The following is an 18,526-nucleotide window of genomic DNA, read 5'->3' on the forward strand; positions in this document are numbered from 1 at the left end:
CGTTGTTCTGTGCGTAGTTTGCGCGTCTGCGAGCTGAACGTTCTCGCCTCTCCCATTAGATTAGGGGAAGCAACACCGGCTTTAGGTCGAGGGCGTGTTCGCGGTCCTCGCGAGAGCATGGCGCGGCTGCGTGTGCAGTACAGTGTATGCGCGGTGCACAGCCCGTGCACGCAAAGCGCGTGACGCCTCGGACTTCGTGGCGGCCTTCGTGCCCAGAGGAACTTATTGTGTGATCACGTGACTCACCTTAAGTGAGCCCTCACTCCGTAGATAACACGGATTGGCTGTTTTCAATCTCTTAAGTCAGGTTATCAGTTTGAACTCGTCACTAAACAAAGAAATTTAGTTGTGCTTTAAATTTCATTAGCTACTGCATATATCCTCATGATTTTTCCGTGTTATAGACATTATTAGGTTTAGTTTAAGGCTGTAGCAATATTTTGCCGGGTTTGTAAGTGGCAAACTAATTTTTTTAGGTGAACCGACAAAATTTCGAGGGCGCTTAAGCTTCGCCTTTGTGAGTGGAACGCGATAGCATTCAAAGACCCCTGACTGGTTCTCGCGCTTCCTGGCAACTGCAGCGCATGTGGCCGTAACCTTTGCCGCGGAACACTGAGAGAGAGGTTCGTGCTTCCGCGTAGCAGAATTACGTTTCCGCGCACATTCAGACTACATTCCGACGCTATCGTGTCTGTAGGTTGTGTGTAAGTCGTACTTTACGACTTTTCTGACGCCATTTTACTTTCAGATATTCAATTAGTTCAGCAACGCCTATGCGCCAGGCGGAGGGCCTCCGTGGATCGGTATGCGTGGTTCGGGAAGACTTTTCTCGCACGGCCTTGCGCCACCTCGTTGAACGCTTGCGGTGTGACGTTCCGCATGATAGTGAGGGGGCACTGCATGGGACGCATTACGGAGACGGGGCTCTTCAAGGAAGCACTCGCGACCACTGCGTTCAAAGCACCAATGCGCGAAGGCGACATCAGCGCGCAAAAAGCCCCGCGTGACACACGAGTGAAGCTGCCCGCTGAAAAGCTCGAATGTAGTCACGTGGACACCGTCCTGCCCTTGGAGACCGAGATCAGGAAATATCCTATGAAAAATGCGCAGTGTGCCACTTATTCTCAAGCCAGTCACTCCACGCGCGATGTATTCATCAGCGGACAGTAGCTACAGTGAAGAAGAAGTCGATATTCTTGGGTGTTGTTCTGGAACCGTCACGTCCATCACATGAACTGTGTATCTAGAATCAAGCAAGGATAACAGAGTGGTAATTTGGGCAAGTTGGAACAGCTCAGTCGTTATATGGCGAGTATAGCGCACTACGCGAACGAGGGACAGAAAACTGTCATTTGTCTTTTGCAGGGAATGCATTGCGTGTTCAGGGCCTGCGCTAAAGTTGTATAAGGCGGTTTTTGTCGGCTTCCTGCTGCACAGCTTGCTTATCATCTCAAATAACGTGCGCAACTTACATTCATACAATTCAGAGCAGATAAGGTCGCTTTAGGATCTACCTTGGCCAGATGCGCATTGCGGTTCTTGACAGAAACAATTGCTGGCCTCGCTCAAAATTGCCCAATCACAGCGCACATGGCTTTTAGTCCGGACCCCTTTGCACCACCTCCCAAGCCTCTCCGCAGAGAGTTGCCATACAAGACGGAGTACAACTCTCCGCACCGTACCTTCCTTTCACATGCATGCAGGGGTTTACTTGCGGCTACAGCAATAGATCGTTGCTGCTCCCACGATGATTTAGCTGGCGTCAAGCACAGGGCTTGAGAAAAAGTAATGCTGGCTGCAAGCTGTTCTCAAACAACCCTGTCTAACACTGACAACTCAGTTGCATTGACTAGCTCTGCCGACGAGGCGGTGATCCCCGGCAGAGCACAAACACTGCTGCTGAAGCTCGGGAGTTGGAATCTTTTTGGAAGAGGACCTCCGATTCATTTGCAATTCAAAGCCAGCTCGGCTACGTGTACAGCCAATCCTTCGACGTGAATAAAAAATCGGATGATATTATACCTTTGCACACGGATTCACAGCCGCCAGGAGCGACATCTCCCTTCTGGCTCTACTTAAGCAGCTGCCTTCGTCCGGCCACTTTCAGTGGGCACGGGATAGCGGCAACCATGCAGTCGCCGCTAAACCCTTTTTGCTTCTTCATGCAGTTCATCGTGCTCCTTGGAGTATGGCTGTATCCCTCGACCTGCGCATGTGCGGTTTCACCAGTGCTCATCTATAATGACTCACCGACACCATTGCCAGTCCTGCTATCTGACGCAAGTCAAGATCTTTGGTGCCAGCAAGTAATCCAGGGCGCCATCTTCATACCTTTGCACACGGATTCACAGCCGCCAGGAGCGACATCTCCCTTCTGGCTCTACTTAAGCAGCTGCCTTCGTCCGGCCACTTTCAGTGGGCACGGGATAGCGGCAACCATGCAGTCGCCGCTAAACCCTTTTTGCTTCTTCATGCAGGTCTGTGAAGCTCCGTCTCTTTACTCTAAACGTACAAGTAACGTCTGTCTGCTGCTTTTCCCGTGCCCAAGTGTATTTTTTGCCTCACTGTGTGAATGTGCGTTTGTTGCAAGGCTACTCATCCTATCTGGCGACGTTGAACTTAATCCGGGACCCGCAACTGACGCGGAGTACAAAGAACTTCTTGCAGCCATTTCTGCCCTTTCAGCAAAAATAGATTCACGACACACAGAGGTAATGAGTGGTCTCGCCGAATTAAAGGAAAAGCAAGCTCAATTAACTAATCAAGTTTCCGATTTAACCACTAGATTAACGACAGTTGAATCGCTTGTTGAATCACTTGAGCTTAACCCGTCGTCAGCTGACATACCTGCAGTTGTAGCTCACGCCGTTAAAACTGAAAATGCCTCCCTCCTGACACGTCTCGATGATCTGGAAGATCGCTCCCGCCGGGATAACTTAATATTTTATGGTATTTCTGACTCTCCCTCAGAAACATGGGCACAGTCTGAAAAATTGGTGTGTGAATTTTTGTCTCATCATCTTAAGTTTGAGGTCCCAGAGAATATGGTTTGTAGAGCCCACCGACTTGGCTCGTATACTGCTAATAAGACTCGCCCGATTATAATGAAATTTTCTTGCTCAAAACTAAAGGATAAAATTCTGGCACTAAAATCTAATTTCAAATCCACCGGGGTATCTGTGGGCGAAGATTTCTGCCGAGCAACGCGCCAGTCTAGGAAAAAGCTGCTTGATTTTGCTAAGGCATCAGGACAGACATACTCAATACGGCTAAATAAGTTATTTTTGAACAAGAAGTGCTACGTTTACTGTTCTACCACTGACAATGTATGCGAAGTCAGCATGCCACGTGCAGCACGCTCTTCTGATCGGTCGCGTCAAGCTATCGAAGGAAATGGTTCGACATAGCTAGCACATGCGCAATCTAATAACACCATATCTGTTTTTGTCACTAACGTGCGAAGTCTACTAAATAAACGTGCTGCGGTGTCCTCGCTGATTGATTCATGCGCTGCTGACATAGTATGTCTCACTGAAACATGGCTCTCGGCTCGGATAAAAAATAGCGAAATTTTTGATTGTGAAAAACTGTATTCATGTTATCGCTGCGATCGTGGTGTGCGATCAGGTGGAGGTGTCTTGATTGCGGTTACTGAAACGCTCACATCGAGCTCAGTTTCCATAGAAACGCCACTTGAACTTGTTTGCGTGCGCGTTGTACTCGACAACAGAGATGTTATTTTTTGCACATGCTATCGCCCTCCTACTGCTTCGACGTCATTTTGCGATGACCTTCACGACGCATTGAACAAATTAATTGTCAGATACCCTAACGCTCCCCTTTTTCTTCTTGGTGACTTCAACTTTCCCGATATCATTTGGCGTAACGACACGGCAACGTCCCAGTCTTCTCAGAGTACCCAGTTTATAAACACTTGTTTGGATTTCCACTTCACCCAGCTTGTACTGAAACCAACGCGCGTGTCTGCCTCCTCATCTAACATACTAGATCTGATTCTCACTACGAACCCTGACACAGTTTCCCCAATTCTTTACATAAAAGGCGTAAGCGATCACCTTGCACTCACTTTTCATATCAATACACGGGCTCCTGTAAAGAAAACTACGAAGGTGATCCGCGATTACAGCAAAGCCGACTTGGCTTCCATTACCACTGAAATGGAAAATTTCGCAGCTTCTTACATCGCTAATTGCGATCAGCGCTGTGTTCAAGAAAACTGGTGCATTTTCAAAAATAAATTGTTGTCATTAATCGAACGTTTCGTACCGCAAAGAACAGTCTCTTGCAAGCCACGGTCCCCTTGGTTCAACCCCTTTCTGAAGCGACTACGTAACAAAAAAAAGCGGTTGTTTCGTCGCGCAAAAGCTTCATGCAGTGACGTTGCTTGGTCCGCTTACTACCTCACTGAAAGTGACTACAACACAGCCGCCGCTAGTGCGAAACAGCATTTTTATTCTGTTACCCTTCCGTCCATCTTGCAAACTAATCCTCGTAAATTCTGGACCATAGTTAACGGTACTCCAAGCAAAATAATCCAATTAACATACCCAAACGATCAACCTGTTGCTCCTGAAGAATGCTGTAATGTATTTAATGATGTGTTCTCTTCACATGTTACCACAATGCCTAGTGGATTACCGGTTTTATCCAATTCTGGTTTTTCGCCCATGGATCCAATCTCTATTGACTGGGTTGGTGTTAGCTGCCTAATAAACAATCAAAAAACCTCCTCCTCTGCCGGCCCAGACTGCCTGAACTCAAAAATTTTGAAGTGTACTGATGTATTTTCTGCTGTTATCTTGTCACACATTTTCACTCAGTCATTACAGCAGTCTGTTCTTCCAAACGACTGGTGCGTGGGAAAGGTGATTCCAGTTCATAAATCAGGTAGCACACACTTACCCAGCAATTACAGGCCTATCTCACTAACTAGCATTTCATGTAAAATTCTTGAGCATATAATATATTCACATTTGGCTGAGTTTTTAGAATCAAACTCCTTTTTCAACCCCTGTCAACATGGTTTCCGTAAGTTCTTTTCCTGTGAAACACAGCTCTTAACATTTACTAATGATCTCTTTGCAATTTCTGATCTAGGTACCGACATTGACTGCGTATTTCTTGATTTTGCGAAGGCCTTTGACTCTGTGACCCATGATTTACTTCTGCTTAAGCTGTCTCAACTTAACTTGGACGCAAATGTACTCGAGTGGATAAAAAACTTTCTTTCTAACAGGACGCAGTTTGTAAACGCTAATAACTGTAATTCTCGGTTTTCTAACGTACCAGCAGGTGTTCCTCAAGGGTCAGTCCTGGGTCCACTTCTCTTTCTAATCTATATTAACGATCTTCCGAACTGCGTTCTTTCCTCTTCCATAAAGCTTTTCGCGGATGACTGTGTTCTCTACCGTAAAATTACTAATCCTTCAGATTCCCAAGAGCTGCAGGACGACCTTAACCGCGTAATTGAGTGGTGTTCTAATTGGTGCATGCAACTAAATTCAAATAAATGCAAGGCCATGCGTATATCTCGTAACACTGCCACGCACACCTACTTTATTAATGGTGCACCTGTGACGTCAGTTAGCTCTTACAAGTATCTCGGCCTTCACATATCAAATAACCTTTCTTGGCACTCGCATATTGACTATGTTACTAAAAACGCTAATAGCATGCTTGGTTACTTACGCCGTAATTTTAGCTCTGCCCCTTCTTCCCTGAAGCTAACCCTTTATAAAACTTTAGTTCGCTCCAAATTGGAATATGCTTCAGCCATTTGGGATCCGACTCAGTCGTCATTAATTTCTTCTCTTGAAAGTATTCAAAACCGCAGTGCGCGCTTTATATTATCTAATTATTCTCGCTATGCAAGTATTTCTTCAATGAAACGAACTCTTAACTTACCTGATCTTTCGTCACGCCGCAAATATTCCCGTCTCTCCCTTTTTCACAAAGTTTTTCACTTGAACCCCCTTTTAAAAGAGACCCTTCTTACCCCTCCGTCATATATTTCTGCCCGCACTGACCACAGCCTTAAAATCGGGGTGCCATTGTGCCGTACTAACCGGTACAGTGACTCATTCATCCCCAGGACAAGCACGGACTGGAATCGCCTTCCCGCCTCAATCGCACTCATCACCGACCCTAGTAACTTCAAAACCGCCGTTCAGAATGCCTTTTGTTAATATCTTGTAAATTTTTTGTTAATACTTGTTTGTATTTTTTATTTTTTACTGCATTACTTCTTGTTTTGACTCCACTCCTTTCTGTAACGCCTTCGGGCCTTGAAAGTACGTGAAATAAATAAATAAATAAATAAATATTACAAATAGTGGAACTTCACGACTGCGTAAAAGAGAAAAGTCATGGGCCATTCCACTCTGTGGAGCTGGATGACCAGTGAAGCTGTTCAGCACACGACACAGAAGTGACACAGATCATAGGTACGGGCTCAGTTATACCGTGACTTTTATACGAATTCACGTGGACGACGGGACCGCCACGACGGGAGAGCGGAAGGAAAGGAGATAGGCAGGCGCGTGGAACGCCGACAAAGAACGGGCGGTACGAACGTAGACATACATGGCCGACGCGGGTCAAAGTGTAGCATCTGTTCTTATCAGCTTAATATCTGATACGGGTTGTATTTGGACCTAAGATATTAAACATTTTTTTGCAAGTTGGCGGAGTGCTCGAGGCCTGCTGCGGTGGATCGGCCCAGTATTTCACTATCTTCGGGATCGGCCCATGGTTCTTAGTCTAAGGACGTCGATCCGCTGGAAACTAGTCATATACAGCTTCGCTGTAAGAAAAAAAACCACGTAATTATTTTTCGTCCTGTATGCGGTCACTCAGCATCACTGGGAATTCGTACACAGACACGATTACTGGCACGACACGTGAGGGCAAGGAGTAACGTTCGTGTTCAAATCTCACTTCAAGAACAGATGCTGCGGTGCAGCTTCGCCTTCTGCACTCAGGATAACTGAGTAGAAGTGCGAGGCACTCGCCATAGCTCCACAGAATTTTTCCAATGCAACTCTCTTCAGAACAGTCTTTGTAGGTATAAAAGTTGCCGTCATCAAATCGCATTCACTGTTCACCGGAATGACTGACAGTGCTGCACGCGATGTCGTGCGTGGCTGCGAAGAGGAACGTATTCTGCGCCGCTGCTTCCGATTTGGCGGCGCAGAGACCGTTGCTCCCCAACGAGGCTGGATCACGCCTCGCCGTACGATTCTGGGACGTCGGCGTTGCTGCCTGCATCCACTGAAGGCGCGTTCCTTGAGAGGTTCGTCTGCTCGAACCCCTCCGACTGCATGGCGCTGTTCGTGCACGTGCACATGATGGCCTCGTCCTTCCATGTTGCCCTTCGTATCCTTATTCATCAGCTCCTGCTCCCCCAGTCTATGAGATATTAACAAAGATAGGGCATATTCCCGCGCGCTCTCACGCAGCATATAGAAATCGTCCAATGAACACAATATTTTTTTACATCGACATGAGACCAATCAAACCGTTTATCGATATGACTGGTCTCATGTGACGGCACCAAAACCCAACCTTTCAAGTCTTCGTTATGCTTGTTTTCAATGCCTCTCTGAGGCAATTTCACAAAAATGTCGGGTGGATCTGTGCACGGTGGTGTGTCACTTGTCGTTGCCCAGTGACGTCGAGACTGGGCCGTTCACTGCGGAACAGGAGCTGACGCGCGTTGACGCAACGGCCTGATTGGACTGCGTGTTTGCCGCTACCGTGGATTGTTTAAGATAGCACCTGGCTTCAGTCACCTGGAGCGTCACAAAATTTTTTTTGCCCTTTTTTGTTTTGGCACTCTGAAGTGCCAAGTTGTACTGACCTAAATGCTTTCTTTAGATACGTTGGCAGTGAAATGTCATAAAATGAACACCAACAAAAGGAGATAGTTTATGGTAACAGTTTTTATTATTCGAAGGCAGACCACTATTTTCGCAGAAGGCACATAATCATTCTTCGAACAGCCCAGGGCGGCATAAAATGTAGCATAACACACGACATATATATCACATAAAATAACGCACTCGAACATCTCTTTATTTATCACTTGCCTTTCAGCTCTAGCTCGCTATATGCGAATAAATTATTTGCCTAAGCACAGCTCTACACTCTGTCATCATTGCACTTTGGTGTCTAGCACCGAGTTTTGTTTTTCTCTCTCTTTTTTTTTCTTTGTACACAAATGAAGATCCACACAGAGGAGAATGGTGTCAAAACAAATTGTCGGCAACGACTTCTGCTACCAGACTTTCTCACTCAGCATGCGTCACGTTGCTCACAATGAGATGAGGACGTAATAAATGCGCAGACCCAAAAGGGAAGAAGGGGGAGAGGACACACGCAGCCACATAGCACGCCTTAATCACACATCCACATTTCACACAAACTAACGAAAATTTCTGGGTATACACGCGCTGCAATAGAAGATCACAACAAAAGACACGACAGGATCACAGTTGGCAGCTTTCGGGCTTCCCTTTCGCGTTCAGGTGGTCTGGCATCCACTTGACGCGGAATGCCTCCGTGAGATAAGCTTTTCCTCCTCTCTCTCTTCTACGCGTTGTGGCACTGCGAATTACCAGCGTTCCCTCGCTCGATGACACCCTAATTTAATTTCGGTGTCAATCAATTTTATTTTTGGCTCCGGCGAGCTCGGTGATACGTGGCGGCAAGCACTGCGGGTTTGGTTCGTGTGAAAGCACGTGTAGCGGCTGGAAACGGTATCGTCTAACTTTCGGCGACCAAAATATTAAATAAGGCGTAGTTCAAACCTTTCTTTAAACGATGTGTTTTTGGGCGTATTTTTGAGGAAAAAGAAAAGCTGATAAGGTCGGACCGAAGTGCCGAATGGCGGGATGGATTGCCGCTGGGGTTCCGCTACGGCGGCCGTCGAACCGCGGCCACTGTGTTCCCCGCTCGCAGCCAGCACCAGCTGACAGGGCGCACGCCGAAACAGCCCCCGAAGACGGCGTGACCTCGCGGCGTCAGTCAGCTGTCACCGGCACGCTTGGAAAAGCGAAGCGCCAGAGTACTGCGAATGAAGGGAGGGAAAAAGAGAGACGAAAAAGCCCTGCTCGTGCTTGCAGATAATAATGGACGGATCCAATATAAGATTGCGACCACCTTCGCGAGAACAAAGGAAGACCGAAAAAGAAGTGTATGGACTTAACAGGTAACCACAGCACAGGAACCATTTTCACCAGCGGAGCCGCACTTGTGCAAATACTACTCGTGTGGCGTTTTCATTTGAGAGTGCTCGTCACAATGAAAAAGATCATGTTGTACTGTACTGCTGCACAATTTACATAATTCGGGGACCGACGCGCACACACTCTAGAAATGTGCTGTCTTTCGGTTGACGTTTATAACTTGAGGCACGCGCGGTTCTTGAAATAGACATCCAAGCGACCATTTGATCACAATTTGTCTCGTTACCGGTGTATGTGGACTGAGAGCTCTCGGCACGTGGTAGTCCCCTCAAGTGAATTGCGTTTCTTCTCGGCAGCGTAATCGTTGATCGACGCAGGTCGACAGCACTGCTCGGTGCCGCAGGAAGCCGCCGCCGCGTGTCGCCCCGCATGGGCAGCCGCTGGTCAGGTCTCCTCCTCCTCGGGCTGCGGCCGCGGGATGAACGGCGGCAGCGGGCCCAGGAAGGGCGCGTGCGGCTTGACCGTCGACCGCGGCCGGTTCTGCGGCAGCTCCGTCTTGGCGTGTATCACGTGGTAGCCCGTCTCGTCGGCGATGTACTCGATGACTCGCAGGTACCCGTTGGCGTCCGTGAAGCCGTACCGACCGCGCACGGTGCCGTCCGAGGTGCGCTCCTCCTGGCGAAAGTTCTGCTGCTGGGCGCCCTCGCCCGTGTCGTAGCCGAACTTGTAGGTGCCCTTGCCCGCGTGGTCCTGCACCAAGTACTGGGTGCGCTTGCCCGATGGTATGGCCGGCTCCGCGTGACACACGACCACTGAGAGCAGTGCCAGCACCTGCGCGTGTAAAGGAAGCATTGGCGTGAGAGCGAGGGTCACGGGCGATTCAAAAGCTCTCCTAATTTCGCCCGAGTAAAAAGAAAAATAGAGCGTAATGAGAGAGAGAGAGAGAGAGAGAGAGAGAGAGAGAACGAAGCACATACAGTAAACAGCACATACTAGTGATAGCAGGTATGCGTTCTGAAAGTCTATCATATATTCCCGTAGAACTCAGTAACTCGAACAGCGCAAATATTGCATTCTGCGGGGAGCTTTCTTTTTTCTTTTTTTTTTTGAACTGGCCCCAGAAATTTTAGTTCTGATAGTGATCGATTGTTCAGCCTGTACAGAACGTGCTTCTCGAGATTATGCAAAGTAAGCAACCGGAATTGCCTCTGGTTAATCGTCCCGCCTTTCTATACACAAATTTTCTCCCTATCTCCCCTAATTGTCGGCAGAACACGGCCTTGAGAAAGGTCTTTACCATCACTCACTCTTCGCTCACCTGAGACCGTTCATCAGAGGGGTGAGACATCGCGCTACGTTTAGTTACTCTTTCCTATCGATTCTCACGATCGTTCCTCGTTCCTGTCGACACGCACGCACGCACGCACACTGTATATGTGTGTTAGTAAATTAAATCGCAGAAAGCATCGAAGAATTACCATACCCGCCGTGGTTGCTTAGTGGCTATGGTGTTGGGGTGCTAAGCGCCAGGTCGCGTGATCGTATCCCGGCCACGGCGGCCGCATTTCGATGGGGGCGGTATGCGAAAACTCCGTGCGCTTAGATTTGGGTGCACGTTAAAGAACCCGAAGTGGTGCATATTTGCGGAGTCCCCCACTACGGCTTGTCTCATAATCATATTGTGGTTCTGGCACGTAAAATCTCATAATTTAATTTAATCTAATTAGGAATTACTCTGTTTCATGTGAAGTGGTACAGTGCATGACAGTCACGTTTCTCTTGAATTTTTTTTATAATTTCAAGAAAAATCTTGTGAAAGAACATGTCACGTATGGGGAGCAAGTATACATACATACTCCGCCTGACCATTCCAGTTTCAAGGACCTTTAAAAGGCCGCGCGCGTGTACAGTTTTCTTTGAGTATGCGAGCTGACGTCGTTTCAGAATTTCATTCTATTACATACACTCCAATATAAGGAAGGTGGGCGAAACGAGACTCTAGCCCTTTTTTTTTTTTGCCCCTTCTTCGTCATTGTTGCCTTGCGATAAATGCGCGGTGCACCTGCACCAGAGCCCCGCGCAGCCGCAGTGGCTCTGCCAGGCCGCTTGTTCTCAGCCTGGTGAGAGGCTGATAAGCGAACAAGTTATTCAATGTGGCACCTACACATACTGCAACAGCCACGGCAAGGACGCTGCTAGGTCATCGGCGCAATCCCGTTCGGTTTCTCAGCTGGCCTTTTATATTTGCACGCAACTCCAATTCAATTAATAAAAAATGGCGAACAAATATTCGCATTTCTCTTCGCACTCGGCGAGCGCAGCAAAAGTTGCGGCCTTTCTGGGTCTCTCAGACGTGTTTCGAGAATAACAGTTTGAAAGCGTGGCCAGCCAAATTGCATTAGCTGCAGACACCACCGGCACGACATGCGGAAGGCTTGGGAAGTTTCATTATTGTTTTTTGGCTATACCTGGCACGTGCTTAAATTTCTGCAGGGACGTCGCCGTTACAGCTGCCGCCCGACGGGGGTCGCGGGGAAGAGCTTGCGGCGCGCGCACTTTGCGACCCGCGGGTGACTCGCGAGGATCGTCGGCGCGGCCAGACGTCTGCGCCTTCGTGCGTGTGTGAATAGATTATTTCTCGCTTCAGCACTTCCGTACCAGCGTGGTCACGAGCCGACCTATTTCCACTGACAAGACTTCGTGCGTTCGCTCGAAAATGAGCCTGTCAGCGCTTGGAAGGTGGATGTGCTTGCGCCATTCCTGTAGGGGAAGGGTTCACTTCTAGTGTGACTCGAAGGGGGGGGGGGGGGGGGAATGATGTAGGTGATTGACAGAGTAGGCTCACTTCCCCGATGCCAACCTTGGCAAACGATCTCATTCATTGACTTCTGAGCCCGGATGGTCGAGCAGCTAGGCGCGGTGTCTCCCGCGCATTGTTTCTTTTTTCTCAACGTGCGTGCGTGGATGTGTGTAGCCACACACCCGTAATAAACCCGGTAAAATAAACCGCCAAACTTGTGCCCTTCTGACTGCGCCTGTGACAAAGTTGAGAGTTGAACAGGACTTGGCACACTTTTAGATTACGTCCCACAGCATGCCATTAAGCGCTGAACACTCTCTCGTAGTGTGTGCGTGTAGACCTACAGTTTTTTTCTCATTTCTCGAGCTTTGCTCTCTATGGCAAGTGTCGGGACTGCTTTTGTAACGAAGATTTACGCAAAGCTTTAACCTATAAGTTGAAACCAGACAAAGGGCCGTTTCGCATACTGAACCCCCATTTATTTTGCTTTTTCTTGCAGAGCGCGGGCAGTCTTCCATCATCCGGCACTTCCAAAGCACCCCTCCGAGCACTGTGCGTGAACGGTTCCGAGCAGCGCTTCACGCGACTACACCCAATAAACATCGGCACAATTAAGCAGAATTATTCGTCAGAAAATGGTTTGAAAGACAGCAATCTATGCATCTCGTATCGAAGAGACGAAAGAAAAAGGCCAGCTGGACTTGTTTCGTTTCTCACTTCAGAACGTTTAATTTTGCGACGGTCACCTCGTACGCCACAGGTCATCATGTCCGAAAGCAACGCACTTGTCACGGCGTCAAATGGAGAAAAATCAATTTTCAGTGCCGCACTGATATTAACTGAAGTAAATGAACAATATATGATTAATTGCTCTATATTGAAAGGCGAACAACAGCAAGACACCAGTAAAATCGATTACTTCGAAATAAGGAGCTCCGCTAAATGCAACGTGCGGGTCAAATTTAGTTCACTTTTCATTGCACAGCAACGCACTGTTTACGACATTTAAAAGGAATCCTATAGTCGCAGTGTATACCTATTCTGCGACAAAATTTTCTTCTCAGAGGCTATAAATTAAGTATGACGCCTGGACTTCCTTGAGCGATCTCCTTTATAATTTAACATGGCCTTCGAGTCCATAAACGGAACGTACTCCGTTTTCGGTACACATTGAAACCCTTACTCTTTACCCTTGTTCTGTACCGCTCAACACAGTAGGAATAGAGCGTTGCATAGTACAAAAACAAAAGAAAGCAAGACTGTATATAAATTATACGGAGATTAGGTTCAATTTGTGGAAGCAAAGTTGAAGATGCTTCGCTGAATTCGTGCAGGCAACTGGAGTAGGGTACTGCGTGGATATTTTTTTTTTTTTTTTACATGGCACTTAGTAGTTGTTAGCGACTTCAAACGGTGCCAGCTACCCCTTTCCCGTAGAACAAGTATATGCTAAAAATGAAGTGTCGATGGACGTCCGAATTAAGTGCACCACATGACAGACTTCGCCAAAAGTTTTCCAATCCCTTTCCTCCACCAACGACGCCACGTCGTACACCTACGAATCTTTTGACGTCAGCGTGTCTGGTGCTTCCCTTCGCTTGAGCAAAAAGTTCGCGAGCCAATCAGGGGCCAAATTCGCGAAGATTCGCAAGAGCCCTTTGCAAACGGCTGGCCGCCTTCGCTGATGCATTTTAGGAGTCCGCAAATATTCGAAATTTCGAATAATCGAGTAGCGTGTGCTATTTAATTCGAGAATTCGGCTTTCAATATCACCGCTTGTTCGTTTATTTCGAATATCGGAGCCTAGAGCTAGGGAAGGAGAGAACGACGGGACTCAGCACTGCTCCGAATGGTTCCGCTGCTGCTGCTGCTGCTGCTGTGCAGTGCCGAACGCACACCGATAATCTCCAGTCATGAAATAAGAATTCATAGGTAGCCTGTGCACAACTTTGTTTTGTTTATATTTATCATTTAGCCACTGTCAGCACGTTTGCATCTCTTCGAAACAATCGTCACACTTCTTTTTTTTTTTTTTCACTGGTGACGTGCTGCTTCCTTGTTTTATTACTGTCATTGCTGTGGTGCCCCAGAGAAGTTAATGCAGTTGCTGTTCACTTAGAAGCTTCTCGGCTGTGCGGACATCCAATTGCGAAAGCATTCTATACACTTGACAAATAATTATAATGTATAGATAAGCTTCATCTTTTTCACCAGACGGATTTCGCGTAATGTTCATATTTCACTTCATCTTTTGTTTGTTTAGAAATTAGAGAATATTCGAAGGTAATTTTTCTCTAATATTGGATCGGATTAGGAAGTTTCACTATTCGAACACTGTCCGGCATCAGGACTGGTTGTAACGTAAAACGAGTTTCATTTGTGAATACGGGCCCCGCTTATTAAGCTGGAAACGGCTACGGCGGTTCCAATTTCGTCTCGTAGTTGTGCGAGTAAATTTCCGTAGCCTTCGGAGGCTACCTGCACTGACCTTGATTGAGACGGGCAATCCCATCGCGGCGGGCGTCTTCCGGCGTGCCGTTCTTGCGTCCACTCGGAGCGTGAAGAGGTGGCTTAGGGTGTGCGAGCGACTAGCACACGCGGCGGCGGGCGGAGTTCGGACACTGCGGGCTCCTCCTTATGATGCCGTCCACGGGGCGGCTACTCCCTTTTATACGCCCTCCCCCGCAGGGGGACCCTCGGCACTTTCTTTTGGCTCGCTCCTCCGTGACCATCTTCGTTCGTTCGACGAGAGAAAGCCGAAACCACCCCCGCCACGACGCAGTGCACTACGCGAAAATGCGCAAACGCGCCGCCGCCTCCTCGCCACGTTCGCCGCTGCAATCAACGCAAAGCGTGCAGCAGGCAAGTGGTGGGGGGGGTCGACTACACGCCCGTACAAAGCAGCCTGCGAGCGGACGTGTGGCCGAAACAACGCAGCTCGCGTGTGCACGCGCTGAGGAGGCGGCGAGGAGGGCGCCTTCTCACGCAGCGAGGAGGACAGACCAATTTCCGTTGTGCTCTTGGAACTGCGCGCGCGCGTGCGGGCGAGAGAACGAACGGGAAGGGACGAGATGACTGAGATTGCGACGGGACGACGCGGGCGAGGAGGTGTCAGGAAGAGCGCAGCGAGTGGCCCATCACGCCGCAAAATAGGAAATTGCTGCTCCTCTCTCCCGAGCGCGCTTCCATCCTCGACCAGCGTGCGTGTTGTATGACCACGGCCGCCTCCCGAAGAATCGGCGGCAACTAGACAAGAAAATGAGTCTGGCGAGGAGGAGAGGATAGCCCTGGAAGATGCTGTGCACCGATGCACTCCTGCGCAGACCCTCTTTCTCCGTCGGCGAGCGCGTAGCTGCGCGAATGCAGCTCTATTCGTGGGTTCAAAAAGCGCGCATGCCACGCGGTGGGTTCGCGTGCGAGCCCCTTCACCTCACCCGCACCGACCGAACGGCCATGCGTGCGCGACGGACGCTGCGGTTTTCCGGAGGGAGCTAAGCGCGGCAGACGTCGTTCCCCGCATTCCGAAGAGGTGTACCACTCTTCGATCGTGTGTGTCCCCCCCCCCCCCCCTTGCCGCCTTTGAATCGCGTCCCTCCTCATCTGGCGATACTCCCCTCGTGATGCCTTCGTACCCCCCGCGATCTTCCGCGCACGATTTGTCGATCGCGCTTTTCCTCTTGAATGGGCAGCATTTCCCCACGCGGGGACGTGAGTCTGCTACATTTTATTCAGTTACTTCATTTATTTTTTTCTGCTTTCTACAACTACTGGAAATCGCACGAGTGAATGGTGTAGCGTAGGAGAAGCCTTCATTGGAGTATCTCTTCCAAGATTTAGCTTTACTTTTATCAGCTCTTGTCTGCGTGTTTGTGTCGTGTGGTAGTTGCTCTTTGTGAACCGCAGTGCAAGCGCCTCGTAAAATCAATCTACAGTGGACGTTTCAGAAGCAGATTGTTCAGAACGTTGCCCAAGATTGCCTTCCTGGACTCTTTCGCAGACCGGATTAGAATGGAAGTTGAATTCCGTCACTTTTATACACAGTGGAATAGAGTGGTTGCATTTATTTATTTATTTATTTATTTATTTATTTATTTATTTATTTATTTATTTACTTATTTATTCATAAGGTAGCTCCAATTTCCTCCAACGCGCAACGCCTGTAATGCGCCCAACTTAAAGCAGGCCAGCTGCGGCGCGACTTCGTGCGCGAAGGAAGCAGCCGGTTACATCGCGTAAATTGGAAGTCACTGTCCCGTGGCATCACCAACCACTTACGCCAGCCGGCGCCGAAGGCCCGTCGCCGACTCCGCGGCACCTATTCGAATGTGAGATAGCAACCGAGCTTGTGCAGCGAGAAGCAGCGTATACCGATACTCGACTCGAGTATTGTCGCAGCACTGCTTCTGTAGAGCTGTATTGCGGGTCCTTCAGAGCGCTACGGCAACGATCAATCGACCATACCACACGTTCATTCAGGGGGCTTGCCATGGGGTTGTTGGTGGGCACACCAAACTCGTTATTTCTGTCTTCCTGTTGTGTTTATTTTCGCTTTATTATCGCTTTTAACAGGACACCAAAGGGGAACGGTAAATAACTTTAGAACAACAATGTAGTCTTGAAGAACTCTACTTTCGTCGGTTTCGCGGTAATACGTTGATAAATGGAAGGTCGAAGCTTCGTCGACTGAAAAGTACTGTTTCGCACTTAGGTCGTTGTGATTCCATTAAAGTTCTTGAAGCTTCCTTAGTTCAGTATTTGGCTCTTTTAAAATACGATGCAGTCCGTCTCTACCGATAAGAAATTAACTAGGCTCGAGAGAACGCCACCAAAATCCGTGACGTCACTGCGAGCTGACGAAGGCGGCGTCAGCGCCCGTCCTCTGCTGGATACCTTGAGAAGAGCAGGCTTCTCGCTAGGACGACGAGTCGAGCAGCGATTTTCTCTCTCTCTCTCTTTAGTGTCCATTTAACATCCGAGGTTCACGCTAACAAATCTGTTGATGACTTTTTTTTTTAATGATGCTGTGATGTATTTGCTGTTTGCTTTACCACTCTGCAAGAACCCCTATCGTTGTGGTTAGCGGTATTGTAAGAAATACAGAAACCACCGAATCAAGTATTTTGTTGCCCCTATAACTCCGCTTACCAAGATTAGTTTGAATTGTCGCAGAGCTTTTAAACTTTCGATATCACTCTGTCCTGCTCAATAAGAGTTGTCTTTGCATAAACTGGACGAAAGCGGGTCGTGTAGGAAGTCGGGCGGACCCGAATCCACTCGGCCGTGTTCGCACGCACTCTGTCAGGCGGGTCGAGCGGATATCGGCCCATCCTTCCCAGGACTAAAGCCCTTCGGTCTGGCCCATTTGCACGGACCCAATGGTCAGGTGGAAAGCCGATTGGCCTCCACTGCGTCAGACATTTGTGAGCACAACGCATTAGGCCGAGTTTTACGTTTGAAATCCTTTTCCGCGCCGCCTTCCTATTATTGTGATGTTTACTTGTTAGTTTCCTGGTCACTTTTCTGTTTTCTTCCCTCGTGACATCTGTGTAGTACAGGCGCTGGGCGACCTATAATCACCGGCGTTGGCTGTTGCGCCATACGGCGTCGGTGATCGACGTACCAGCTGGCGCCTTAGCGTTCTCCTGTGCGCACTCGTACGAAGCAGAGTTGCACGTCTGTGTCTCCCACCTTACCATTATCCGTGCTCCGTCACGTGGGACTACAGTGCTCGGCAGAGAAGCTGACCGTGCAGCCAGAGAGAGAGAGAGAAAAAAACTTTATTGCTCAGTTAATCGGAGTTATGGCAGGACTGGGTGGGGCCCTCAGTCCAGGGCTCCACTGGCTCTTGCGGCTCGCTGAGCTTGGTCCAGGAGGGCCAACTGGCTTCCCTGATCCTCGCTTGTGAGTAGTGCCTCCCACTGCCGTACCAAGTCTGTGACGCTTAGAAAAGGTGACTTGACGTTGCTTGGCCGAGCCGTACATTCCCACGTTATGTGGGCCGGCGTGGGTTTCGCGCCGCACCACGGGCAGGTGTCAGTGTAATATGTCGGGTGCTGCTTGTGTAAGAGGTTTAGGTGTGGGTATGAATTGGTTTGTATGCGTCGCCAGTCTTGGGCTTGTCTTCTATTTAGTTTGCAGTGCGGAGGGCCATAGGTCCGTCTCTCCCTCCTCTGATTCTCTAATATGTCGCGCACTGCGGACAGTGGTTCCTGAAGGGTTCTGGCCGCTGCTCGGTCGTTGCTTCCTCGGGCTATGCGGTCTGCCCTTTCGTTCCCGTCGAGTCCATTGTGCGCGGGGCACCATGTAATGCCGTGGTCCAGGTCCAGTCGTGAGCCGAGTATTCTTTGGGCGCTGCGCGGTAGCATTCCCCGCATAAAGAGTCGACACGCTGCCTGCGAGTCTGTAAGCACATGAGCCGACTGACCCTTAAGGTCGGCGTCTCGTATCGCCAGCGCTATTGCCGCTGCCTCTGCTGTGCATACCGAGGTAGTCTTAACCGTAGCGGTTATCGTGGTGACTC

The 18,526-nt window shown here is 49.0% G+C and overlaps 1 protein-coding gene and 1 pseudogene across 3 annotated transcripts in view; one reads left to right on the forward strand and one right to left on the reverse strand.

The window, feature by feature from the left end:
• Positions 1-6,599: 6,599 nt before the first annotated feature.
• On the forward strand, positions 6,600-6,775 carry LOC135904061 (U2 spliceosomal RNA; annotated as a pseudogene).
• A 1,168-nt stretch (positions 6,776-7,943) lies between these two features.
• Positions 7,944-18,526, reverse strand: part of LOC135904003 (larval cuticle protein 16/17-like) — a 46,324-nt gene continuing 35,741 nt past the window's right edge. For 2 of the 3 annotated variants that reach the window (XM_065434531.2, XM_065434532.2), the window contains one exon: positions 7,944-10,037. In XM_065434531.2, coding sequence (XP_065290603.1) covers positions 9,651-10,037 — 387 coding nt within the window. In that variant the 3' untranslated portion in view covers positions 7,944-9,650. Of the gene's footprint in view, positions 10,038-14,494; positions 14,886-18,526 lie in introns of those variants that run through there. The other variant, XM_065434533.2, reaches the window with a different exon arrangement.

Source organism: Dermacentor albipictus, chromosome 5 (assembly GCF_038994185.2).
Source record: "Dermacentor albipictus isolate Rhodes 1998 colony chromosome 5, USDA_Dalb.pri_finalv2, whole genome shotgun sequence".
Classification (NCBI taxonomy): Eukaryota; Metazoa; Arthropoda; class Arachnida; order Ixodida; family Ixodidae; genus Dermacentor; species Dermacentor albipictus.